General features: G+C 40.3%; 1 protein-coding gene across 1 annotated transcript in view; it reads left to right on the top strand.

Annotated features, from left to right (window-relative positions):
- dock1 (dedicator of cytokinesis 1) overlaps positions 1-13,015 on the top strand; it is a 351,227-nt gene that overhangs the window by 232,768 nt on the left and 105,444 nt on the right. The window contains exon 28 of the mRNA XM_041815464.1: positions 10,997-11,098. Within this exon, the coding sequence (XP_041671398.1) occupies positions 10,997-11,098 (102 nt within the window). The remainder of the gene's footprint in view (positions 1-10,996; positions 11,099-13,015) is intronic.

Below are 13,015 nucleotides of genomic sequence, written 5' to 3'. Positions count from 1 at the left end.
AGCACAAGAATAGTGTCAAGCCTGTTGTGTTTGGGGGGGGAGGTTGCACCAACACTTTGGCTTTTTAGGGGTTTAAGTATATGGAGAGGAAACATTTGGGTTCCTTCACCAGAAAGTAGTTTCATAGCTGTAATCAACAGAGAAAAGTTTTATTCCATTTTTTTTTTTTGAGTGTTTAAGTAGATGGAAACAAAAGTGGGGATACCCACATTGCAAGAATGATGTCATCCATGCATTTTGAATGGAAAATTCCACTAATTTTTATGCTTTAAGTTTTGGAAATGAATCACAGGGCCATCTGTAGGTCAAGAACTGCATCCTGTAAGGGGTAAATTTGACAGATGTATCTTTTTTTAGGGTTCAATTAAAAAATTGCCAAAATCTGCAGTTCCAAGAGTGTCAACTGTAGGCTCGTCACAAACGCCAAGGAATCCCCATTAGGCCCTATATCTAAGTGCCCCCAACATGCTTCATATTGGGTCTTTATATGTTCAACTCTTGAGTTTGGAAGCCTTTTCCTCTGCAGAAAAAAATCAAGGCTGGAGGTGAAGATGAACTTTTCGACTGTTACTTTAAAGGGGATGTTTGGCACATAAACAACACTGCATATACGCCCAGGGTGAAGTGTGGCTTTGTTCATTCCGTCGTACATTTAATAATTTAGGTATTTTTGTAACACATTTTATGTTAACCGTTACCCTGATCCTCTTGTTTTTTGTTATTTCCTGCGAGCCAGGTTGGGGGCTCGTCCGGGATAGATCTAATTTTTTACACCTCAGAAATCTGGCAGTGTCTGTGAATACTTTTCTGTAAATGACCTTTTTTTTATTGTTGTAAGCCTAAGAATTTTTTATCAATATGCTCAATTGGAGATGCGTTTGAGCTGACTGACATGTTGTAGCATTACGTTCGATGTTTGAGGCCAACATCAGCGCCAGATCTTTGCATGCTACTAGAGGTAGGCTGACAAAGTATTTCTAATATGGCAATTGCTGTGGTTTGGCCTCATATAGATTTCTGTGGTTGCTAGAATAGTACCATATCTGTAACATTACGGTATTAAATATCAAAATTGGTGAGATTTTGGGTCACCAATTACAACACTTCTTGGAAATCTCAGGCGATGTTTGAATTTGGGTTTTACCTCATGCTTTATGGCTGTTAACAGCTGAATCAAAGCCTCAATTGCCCCTTAAGACATTTTTTACACAATTTTTGACCTTTTCTAACAACAAGGCTGTGTTATCAGGACAGAGTGTTACAGCTTCAAGACATGACAATGCAGTACTGACCTACAAAAAATCCCTGTCATGCTTCAATCCACCCACAGTCTGCCACACTCACCGAACAATTGTCAGAAACATCTTTTTTCCTTTCCCGTGAATGATGTATGCCTGGCATTGGACACCCAGGCTTTTCTTTGAAAGAAATGTCCTTGGCTCAATGGTCCTTCTTGTATAAATTAAGGTGTCTGTTCAGGGAGGTATAATGCTTTGATGTGTTGGAGTGTGAAAGTGTTTCCTGAAGCCTGTCTAAGTTGGATGCTGTCTGAGTGAATGGCATAACAGGTCACTTTCATGGCCGGCTGCCCAGGTTCTTCATGGTTATTATTTATCCTTATGTATCCTGAAGTGTTTATTTGGACGTCACAATGCATTACGCCTGATACTGCAGGAGACACAAAATGAAGTGTGAATGGTTTCAGCTGGCTGTGAACAAGTCCTCCGCTCCTTTCCGTTGGCTGACCCGCCTGCCTGCCACCTTGTTGGCCCGGCGTCAGAGCCAAGTGGGCTTGCTGTTGAATCCTACTGCGACAGCCAAGTACCTTGCATGTGTCAGCCCTGCCTCCCTCTGACAGGCCTGTGTGAGACGTGCCCAAGTGGCGTTACCGTTCCAGTGTCTTTGTTCTTTGCTTGCATTGCTTCAGTGTTCATGTGAAAGAGGGCTGTTAAGAAAATGGAGAAAAAAGGCTTTAGACAGAAAATCACTGTAGGGCAACTTCATCAATTCATTATTGCTCCTGAAGTGGTATAAATGGTCTTATGCTTTTGCATGTCCAATAGTAGGAGTGTCTCTGATTAAGGATTAAAATAGTCTTAGCTGATTGGTCTGTGATTTTGCCCCTGCTTGAACAATTGTTGACTATAGCCAGAAACCTCCTCAATACAACATTTAAATAACATACAGGCTTTCTAATGCCTTGGATTTTAATCTATTAAGTTATTATGAAGATAAAAGTGTAGTAAAACTTTGGATTTAATTAAGCGATATACGCCAGATTTCTCATAAATAATAAAAATACTTCGGGGGGGGTATATGAACTTTATGATTATTGTAACAAGAGGCTGGCTCGCTAGAGCTAAGAATAAAGGTTTGGATGCAGTGGTGTGGAGCTGCGTTTCCAAAAGAGTTACCGAGTCCTGCAAAGCTACAAATAAACTACATGTAATACATATACCATTATCGATAAAGGAGGACAGGGAAAAAACTGACACCTGGCACATTGACAAAAGGCAGAGCAGCTGAGGCTAAGCTAGGCTAAGTTGCACCAAAAGCAGAAAGGGAGGCTAATAGAAAAGCAACCTTGAGGGGGCTTGTTAACTATATGGACGCATAAGCGCACAACAGCTATAAAACAGTTGTGATTAGTAGTACAAAAAGTAAAAAACTGAACAGGAGCTCATTCCGCGCCATGATGGACGCTCAGAAAAGTCACAGAAACAGCAACCAGAAATAGAGGAAGTGACGCAATACGCTAACCGTACGTCAGCCGTATGGCGAATGGGGACGTGAGGGGGGACACGCTGAAGTGAAAAAACACCAGTTTTGGAGTTTTATACAAAATGTAGACATATTTATGAAGTTGTTATGGTTCCAGTCTCGAACCAGTATACCCAAGAATTCCTCAGAGAGGTTTAGTGACAATTGGAGCAACAGGGAGGTTTGCAAGTCCAGACAGACAGACAGGCAGACAGACAGGCAGACAGCTCTCCAATTATAGTAGTAAGATTATAGTTTATCTCTTATATATTCGTGGATCAGTTGCTGTTGCTCCTAAACGCTTCCACTTTCCTATAAATATCACTTAAAGTTATTGTCCAGAAGGGACAACCCATCTTATTGCACAAGTGGCATCCATCACGGGATCACACTTGAAGTAACTGAGCTCTTCAGAACGACCCATGTTGTATCACAAATGTTTGCAAACGGAGACTGCATGGCTAGGTGCTTGATTTTATACACCTGTGGTAACAAGTCTGATTGAAACACCTGAATTCAATAATTAACAGGTGTAGGAGAAGACTCACCTATCAGAGAGAAGATTTCTTAGACAGAAACTCTTTTGAGGAGTGTCTGTTTATCTGTAAATAACCAGTTATCCAAAAAGTCTTTAAAGAGTCACCTGTTGTTGGAAAAGCTCTCAACATGAAAATTCAGGTCATAGAAGGTGAATTTTTATGGCAACCCTACATCTAAAACCGTGCTTACTGGAAATTTTGAAGGCATTTGATTGACAGCTATTTTATGCCTCTCTACCCCCTGTTTTTTTTTTTTATATATATCTTTGATACCATCTCACCCTTTAATTTGAATTCTCCTTGTACAAATCACCTCAGTGGAATTTCTCCAATCTCAGCTCTTACAATGCTATAAGCCCTCTCTGTGAGTGACAAGGCAAAGTGAGGAGAATACAAATTGAGATCTAATTGTGTGCTACCATTTGCCTCTTCCAGCTAAAGCCATCATCCTTTACTCAGTGCTGCTTTTTTTCTAGGACTTTTTTTTCCTCACACTGAAACCCTGCATGACTTCAATTTGGATGGAGAGGAGCATCATCTATTGGAGGTTTTCTTTTTGCATATGTGATATTTGTTATAATGAGGCAGCAAATTCATATTTCATCAGATTTGAAGCTAATAGAGAGAAATAAGGGAGTATTTTTCATCCCTGTTGGTCAGCAACCCCCGTCTTCTTCCCCACGTTCCTTCATCTTTTCTTCTCCCCTCCAGAGACACCATGAGGCTTGGTCTACATCCCTCCAGAGACCGCCATGCTATCTTCCCACCGGCTTAATTAAAGACTTAAAACAATGCTGTGTTTATAAAGGCGACCCTTCACTACGAGAGCAAACATCAATTTCAGCTTCTCTGGTGTCAGCCGCTAAAGTGAGATGAATTATCACAGAGATGCGAGCAAGAAAGCGGCATATGATGGATCTGGCCCTGCCCTCTAATCACTGCTTTTTCATTTCCGCTAAGATTCTGCCTCATTTGCCCTCAGGCGTAAGATGGATATGGAGGCTGGGTTTCAGAAATCTGCAGCATCTGGACACAATGATAGATATCAGTTGTAAAGTTTGAGCTGATTGTTGTTTGTCCTGGAGATGTTTCTCAAGATAAATGCTTGAAATAAATGACAGCTGAATTGGAGCCCATTAAATGATTGACTTGTGCATTTTCATCCAAATCTGTAACTCACATTTTTCATCTTCTCCAGTAAAAGCTCAATCATCGACCTAAAAATGTTCCTTTCTTTGTATTTGAGGTCACAAGCTTCGCCTCAAATAGCTTCTCTTTATATTTGAACTTAATCTGTTCACCGTCTTCTCCTTGACAGATGCCGGATACGGTACTCTGTTGTGCTTAGGAAATTGTAGTTTCAGATACTTATCATCATTTTGCATCATCACTGACAAGTGTGGGTGTTTTATAACTACAATTTATGCATCTGTCATCACAGGGAGAGACGAAAGATGCATTGAGTTATGAGATTTTAGGCAAAATGTGGATGTGCTTCAGACAGTTGGCTTAGCTTGAAATGCTTTGGTTATAGCAAGCATTGCAATCATTACATCACTGGCCAGAAATTAAAAAAAAGGCGATGTTTGTTTTAGTTTTCATTAGATACAACCATTTTAAATTAAAGGCTTAGTAAGTGTTTCTGAATAGCCCTAGATTTTCCTTTCTTGTTTTTTTGAGCTGCAACTCCACACAAAAACAAAAGCTTTACCAGTAGGGAGCAGGATCTAAATAACATCCCAGGAGCTCTGAGTCTCTGCTAGGGCAGTAAACATACTGGGACCCTGGAGTAGGAGTTATTTTTAATATTTTTAGGGTTTGAGTAATCAGGCATTCTGGATTTTGGTTCTTGCCCACTTGAAAAGTGGCTCCTGGGACTTGAAAGTCAATCATAGTCAATGTGATTCTGCTTTTTTGACAAAAATACTACAAAAAAAAAAAAAAAAAACTCTAGAACAGATTTCTACAAAGTTAAATGAAAGCATGTAATGTAAAATAAGTGACTGCATAAATATTCACCCCCTTCAAGTCAGTATTTAGTAGAGTCACCTTTGGCTGCAATCACAGCACTGAGTCTGTGTGGATAGGTTTCAAGAGGCTTGCACATCTGGACACTGCAATTTTACTCCATTCTTCTTTTCAAAATGCTCAAATTTTGTCAGGTTGCGCAGGGATGGGGTGTGTACAGCCCCTTTCAAGTCCAGCCACAAAATTCTATTGGATTGAGGTCTGGGCTTTGACTCGGCCACTCCAGAACTTTCTTCTTGTTGTCTTTCAACCATTTCTTTGTAGCTTTCACTGTACCTTTCAGGTCATTGTCTTGCTGGAATGTAAATCTCCCAAGCTGTAGCTCTCAGGTTGCCCTCCAGGATTTCTCCACATATTCTGCTGCATTTATTTTACCCTCTACCTTTACAAGCCTTCCAGGAATGGCTGCCAAGAAGCATCCCAACAGCATGATGCTGCCACAAACGTGCTTCACAGTGGAGATGGTGTGTTTTTGGTGATGTTCAGTGTCTGCCAAACATAGCACCATTTGATCTCATCAGACCAAAGAACTTTCTTCTAGCCTACAGCTTGTTGCTCACTCCTATTCAGATTCATGCTACTATGGATTAACTGCTTCTGAAAAATGTCATTGTTTTCAATGTGCATTGCCAAAAATGCATCTTTTCATGGCGGTTTCTAGCTGTGCTCTCCCTGGAAAGTCAAAGCATGCTGCTGAACTTACCCAGGAAGTGTCTTTAGAGCAGAGATTTCTCCACCATGGAAAACTGTAGTAGATCCATTTTGAAAAAAAAGATTAAATGTATGACGAGAGAGTTCCTGACTAAATGTAGCTTGTAATATAGAATTATTTATTGCTTGAATTTGTTGAATAATACACAGGACGAGGAATCAAATAATGATCACATATCAAATTGCAATCGCAATACTGGGAGAAAAATCACAATTAGATTATTTTTATAGTATTGTGTCTCATGGATTTGTTTTGCTTGTTTTGTTTTGTTTCATATCATGATATGCCATATCATTTCTTCTTGTTAGTTATCCTGTATTTCCTCCTGGAGTTTCCTGCAATATTTTTTGTCACTCTTGTTCGGTAACTACCTAATTATGTTTGGTTTTTTTAGGTTTGGCTCACCCTAAAAAAAAAAAAACGTTTTTGAGCATCTGCTGCAGAAAGTGTAGGTCTGTCTCAAGTAAATGATGAACTATCATAAATGATAGTTAAACAATAACAGGTGAAACTAGCACTGGATTTTAATGAAATAATACATGAATCATGCATTTGTATTTATATATTATATAGTTGTTTTTATAGGTGCATTTTGTATCCTTCAGTTAATCAAATATGTTTTTATATGATTGGTATAACATGTCAATTGTCAGTGAGTCACTGCTTTGTGATATTTTCATTGCAATGGGCTTTGAATTCCATACTGAATTGTGTCATTCTTGTTATGCAGCTAGTGGAAAGGAGTGTTTTGGGGGTTTCTTCCTCAACTACAGCTCTAAGCGTATTATACCTTCATCAAACACTCTGGAGTCATAATTGATAGGACTTCCTTTCACTAAGAGAGGGATCCCATCTTCTCTCAGTGTGTTTATATCTTTTTGGCTTTTGTGGGGTAAAAAGGAATAAATAAACATGCCGTCATGGTAACAGTGCTAAGTTTATCCTAGCGATATAAAGGGGAGATGAACCGTGATAGAATAGGCTGGTCTTTGAGTACTTCTGGTTCAGGACTCACTGTGATGGACCTGTGGAGTCAGCTGCACGACAGTCAAGGCCAAAACTCTCTGCTCCTCTGCACCCATAAACTTTAAGAAGAGAATACCTGAAGTTTTCCATTTGTCGTCACGTCTCACATCTCTACTTCTCACATTTCTCCCTAACAGCTGGCGCGGCATGTGTTCCTGTTCTACATTTAGCTCTTAATTGCGGCACGTTGATAGATTCCCCCTTTTCTGAGAGGGAATCTCTGTCTATGTCTTCAACTGTGAGACCAAAACCAAGCTGGGAACAAGGAAGCTAGATCCCTTTACCTCTTTTTAATTTGCCATCAGGATTTGCCAGCTCATCCTACCGCCTCTGGCTACAATTACATTTGTTCAAAAGCTTACAGTTCATTCATGAGCAGCACATTACAGCGATAAAACCAATAGTAACATTGGCGTATGCATGCTTGTGCTGTTGGCAGCCTTGATTGAACACTGGGAGTAAGCTTAAGGGGCTTATACTACTGTAAGAGGCGCCCGAGCCTTATGGCAAGTCCCACACTGAGGCTTACAGCGTGTAAAGTTTGCTCTGAAGGCTCTTTATCTTGAGGATTCATTCACAGCCGAAGAGATGGGAAGAAAAGAATGAACGCAGGATACCCTCCAGCTGATCTAGTCTCTAGTCTGTGTGGTGAGGGAAGTGCAAATGACTTCTTAAGACTGCCGCCTGCTTTGAAGCTCTTGCTCTTTTTTATTAATAAAGTGACTGCCCGATGGGAGAGGTATAGCGCCGCCCCTTATGCCAATTACACTCGAGGATGTGGAAAATTAGAGTTTTAATGAAGAAAGATGGGTTCAACACCCCCCAAAAACAAGTCCTTGAATAATCCTGCTTCTACAAGGAAACCTCCACCACTAACCTCCTTTAACCAGATCCTCATGATGAAGCATCTGAGAGAGATCCTGCCTTTATCTGCTCTTTCCAGTCGGCCTCTAAGTTTACCCTCTGTCCGTAATGTTAAAGAGCAGAGGCTAACTGAGGCTTACATGCCCTCACAGATGAAAGAGTCTTGCCCTTGGTGCTGAAAACATTTCCATATTCATTTAACATGAGTCACATTGGTTTCTGTGGAGCATTACTGAGAGGGAAGTGAAGCAGTCATCAGCGCCACATCTTAAAAGAAAGAAACATGAATAAAAGATGTCCGCATTAGGGATTGTTTTTGTGTTTTTTTACATGATATTGTGGGTGTTGCCGTGGTTGGCAATCGTTACCGTGCATATTTATAACAATGATTGACCTTTCTTTAAAAACAAAAACTGTGTGAAGCAGGAAAAGAGTTGCAGCAACAACATCAGAAAGTAAACTGTAGAGAGGGTTCAGGTGAGGTAAGGGTGTGTGTGTGAGCATCGTTTCAGCTCGGCTGTGCTTTGGTGGGTCAAGCCTAATTACAGCTCAAGGAGAGGTTCTCCCGTGAAACAGAGCACCGTGTGAGGATTAACTACCATGAAGCAGCTGAGTTATATCAAACGCATGAGGGCTGCACTAATAGCATCCTCACTTCTCTGAGGCAGTCCCTGTCCAGATTAAAGTCCCAACAGGAGCTGTGTTGAGGAATGATACTCACATGTGGAGAACAGGTTAAGATTGTTGGGACTCAAACATAACAAGTAAAGCAAATTATTGAAGATTGGGGGTAAAATTAGGACTTTAAAATTTGAATCAGAAAGCATTTTTTCAGTCTATTGTAGTAAATCATACCATTTATTGTGATGTATTATATTGTACTGTACTGAACTGTGCAGCACTGTACCATTACTCACTCGCATCATATATCATATGGTATGGCATGGTATGGTATGGTATTGTACTGTCTTGTACCACACATATGTGCACTGCATTGCATCTTGGCCTATCCTATCCCATCCTACCCAGTCATTCAAAGTTGTATCAAATCTTGTCTTTTGGTGTTGTATTGTATCGTCTTGAACCACACCTCTTTCCACCTATCGCATCAAATCATATTGTATCATCGTATCTCATCATATCATAGCTAATTTCTTTCAGAACTCTCCAAAAGATGATTTTCTGTGAAAGAGACCAGCGCCATGCTCATAAATTATGCACGGCTTCAGTATTCGTTTAACTGGAGATATGCTGTCACCCTAAATGCTTGCACATCTAAATTCTTATCAGACCCTAGACTTATTAATCTGGATATGCTCTCATGCTTTTAGTGACAAAGCAGATTTAATTACTTTCTCTTATCTTCTGATGCATTCTCTTTGATTAGCTGGTTGAGGTAAAACTGTCTGGGAGTTTTCATATTATATCCCTGTGTACACTTATACTTCGTAAGCATTTATGCAAATGAGTACATGCTACTGAGATTCATTTTTGATTTGCATTTTATCTTTGAGTAGTTCTTTAAGAGCCTAGAGCAGACTCCTAAACATTGTGTTTTTGCAAGCTTTGCCTTTGAATAGTTGTTTTCATACTAAAAATGGTATTAAAATAGCCTCCTGTGCTGTCTTAAACACAACCTGGAAACATACAAGTGGCTCAGTCAATGCACTTACCTGAAATAATAGTTTGATACACCAAAAAAGACTAATTTCGTATATTCCAAAAGTGTCGTCCTCTTGAGCATTAAAAATTAGAGTGGAAAAAAAGAATTGCTTTGCTGGCAGATTACACAATGGTAGCCAAGCTGGCAAAAATTAGCAGTGTTTGTCCAACTGAAGATTTTGAGACCATTTTAACTCCGTTTAAAGTAACCTTAAGTGGTAAAAACACACAAAGACAGTTTTTTGGTTAATTAAGACTCTCCCTAATACTCTTTTGTGTACACAACAAGAGGCCTATTTTTAGCTCCTGCTAATCGGAAAGTTGTGCGCTTGATCCCCAGCTCCTGCAGTCACATGTCGATGTGTCCATGGGTAAGACACTTAACTTCAAGTTGCTCCCACTGCTTCGCTGGTGGCATGTGGGTGGGTATAGATGCATAAGAATGGGATTAGCTGATGATGGCAAGTTCTCCATAGCATTCTCTGCCATCCGTTTGTGAATATGGAGTGCATGGGAAGATGTGATCTGTGGCGTAAAAGTGCTTTGAATAGTCAGATGCCTAAGCTCAAGTCTGTTTATCATCATTATTTTCCTATATTTTGCCACATTCATTTTATCCTGTACCTTTAAAAGCCTTCTGGGGCCAGATGCTCAGAAGAATCCCCACAGCAGGATGCTGCCACCATGCTCGGCATTGCAAATGGTGTTTGTGATTATGTGCAGAGTTTGGGTTTCAAGCAAATATAGCGTCTTCTTTTATGGTTAAAGCACATCATTTTGGTCTCATCTATTTTTGCCCAAAGTGTATGAAGCAAGCTGTCAAAAAAATCAGCAGACACTGAGGGAGTTTTTGTGCTGAGGCCTTGTAGCACTGACCTGCATTGGTTCTGTACTGGAGTAGGCCTACACTAATGGATAATAAGGACCCCCTCCACACAACATATTGGTGTATTTTAGCCTCCCCTCTCAGTTCTTTTCACCACTTCATCTCAGCCTTTGTCCGCACTCATCACTGGCACGGCACTCTACAGGCAGCACAAATCTCCCAGCCCTCCACACGTTCTTTCCCCTTATCTGCTCTCCTTAGCACATGTACAGCCTGCTAACCAGAGCCAGGATAGCGCGTTGCAAAGTAAAGACAGCACTTAAGGGACCTCACAGGCATTATAATCAGTGGAGACAAAGAACTGGGGTGTGCAGGGCAGTAGGTTAATGAGATCAGCCACAGAGAGAGGGCACCCGCCTTTCCTTTCCAAACCTGGGAGGCTGGGGCTGGCTTCAGCACTCAGATCCAATCAACTCGACTCGTCAGTATCCATCAAAATCACAAGTACAGAGTCATTCTATCCTCATCCTTCAATTTGAACCTGATTGTGTATTGAATTCACTTATTTCTCTTCTCCAGGGGAGCTTCGTGGCCAGCATGACCGCCACACTGAGGCAGATGGACGACTATCATTACGCTCATCTGATCAGCACCTTTGGCAAGATAAGGAGTGATGTGGTGGTGAGTACACCTTATCAGTGCATCCGTGTCTACTGAATGAGATACTCCAGGCTACTTTGTCATGTAATAACTTCAAATGCAGCCCCATAGCTCAGTATATTCTGTAGTTTCTTTTTCACAGAAATCAAAAGTTAGATTAGATCTCTCTGGAAAATGTTTTAACTCCACAATAAAGTATAAAATTGAATTTCTGTTGGTGTACACTGTGCTCTTGATGATAGTAACTCCTAAAGGAGGCAGATCTCTCTCGCTGCAGCCAACAAGTTGTGGAGGAGGGATAAATCTCATTGATGTTATGGATTTTAGCTCTGAATAATTCTCCCTTAAAGCTGTATCTCCTTAGTACCTCCTGCCAGATTAGCATTATGTTACTCCGTCTGACAAGAGAGAAAATCCCACTGTTTGCCTCTACCCCAGCAAACAGATTTTTAGCTGCTTAAGATGGGTGAGAATCTGATTTAGATTACAGGTAAAGCTTTATAATCTTAAATAGACTGAGATTGTGGCTCCACTTGCAGCATATAAAGCTTTTAATAAGTATAAAATGAATGAGAGCCCTGTCGGATTGGGTCGGATTACTACTTATTTATACATTTTGTTGTTAGAGTGAGCTTGCTCTGCTGCTAGGCAGTATTTCTTTATCCATGTTCCTTTTTTATTGAGACATTCATTACATTTTCCAGGTAAGAAATCAATATGAATTTCTGACCCTCGTGATTGTCCACTGGGCTTCTTTCAGGGTGCCTGTCTACTTCTCAGAGCAGGACAAACAATCACTGTGATGAAAGTGAAGCTTTCCACAGATTTATTGTTCCCAAAGCTGGCATGAGCCATATCCACATTTTAGAACTGGCTGGAACCCCAAAGGACTTTGTTTTTATCTAATGCACACCATCAGAAAACACAGGGATGCATCCAGGAGTGAAACATCTGTAGCCAGAACTAGAATTTAAAGGATATTTATGTTTCATGAACAAAAATACCTGATTTATTTAAATGGAAAAGAAAAAAATGAATCTTTGTACTTGTTTCACACTTTAGAGTGGTTCTGTAGCAGAAAGAATAAATATTGGTTAAAATTTTGCCACCCAACTAAAGATACAAAGAAAAGAGTGTGAAGGATTCCCTTTAGCTTAAAAGATACAATTTCAACAACAGCCAGAAGGCACTGGGCCAGTTCACTTCAAAGGCAAATCCAAAGCTCTCACTGGGGAGGATAAAATGTTGGTGGGATAGTACCAAAGTGCTCTCACTTTTTTAGTTGTTCTGTGCTCAGATGTTTGTTTTGCCTAACAAGTTGGTTGTTTTCATGAGTGCAGTGCAGTGGTCATCAACTGGCCAACCAGGGGGCCACATCAGGCCTGCCACAGCTTGCCATCCGGCCCCCAGAAGATTTTTAAATCACATATTGTATTTTAAAAAATCCCAATAGGCTTTAAATGTTGGCTTGATGTTTGATCCATTTTACAGAAACCCACCCATCAGTAATTTTTAATGAATATAATCCATGGCAAAGACATACTCATGAATTCGTTCTTGATTAAGGCAGCTGTTTTCCATGTCACCTTCCACTTCAGGTACTTGGAGAGTTTATTTTTTCCTCCTTTATGTCAGTCGTCAAAAATTCTGGCCATTTAGAGCAACTGCTTCACATTTGCTTCAGGTAACCATATGTGACCGATGACCTGCATTTAATAGCAATTAAACATATGTAAACAGACTGTGATACAGCTTTGTGTCAGTGCTAAAACAGGACTTTTCTTTCTGAAACTGACCCAAGACCGAGACAGAACCAAGCCGGCAGTAAACCCAAGTTACCATTACCCTGTTATTACAGCCTGCCTGACACAATTCACTCATGACCAGACCTTAAAAATGGCTGCAGAAAGATAATCTTTTATTTGTCTTTGTATAACT

This window comes from Cheilinus undulatus, linkage group 20 (assembly GCF_018320785.1).
Source record: "Cheilinus undulatus linkage group 20, ASM1832078v1, whole genome shotgun sequence".
NCBI classification, from domain to species: Eukaryota; Metazoa; Chordata; class Actinopteri; order Labriformes; family Labridae; genus Cheilinus; species Cheilinus undulatus.
Note: the sequence above shows the minus strand (reverse complement) of the source record. Positions and strands in the feature narration are given on the sequence as shown.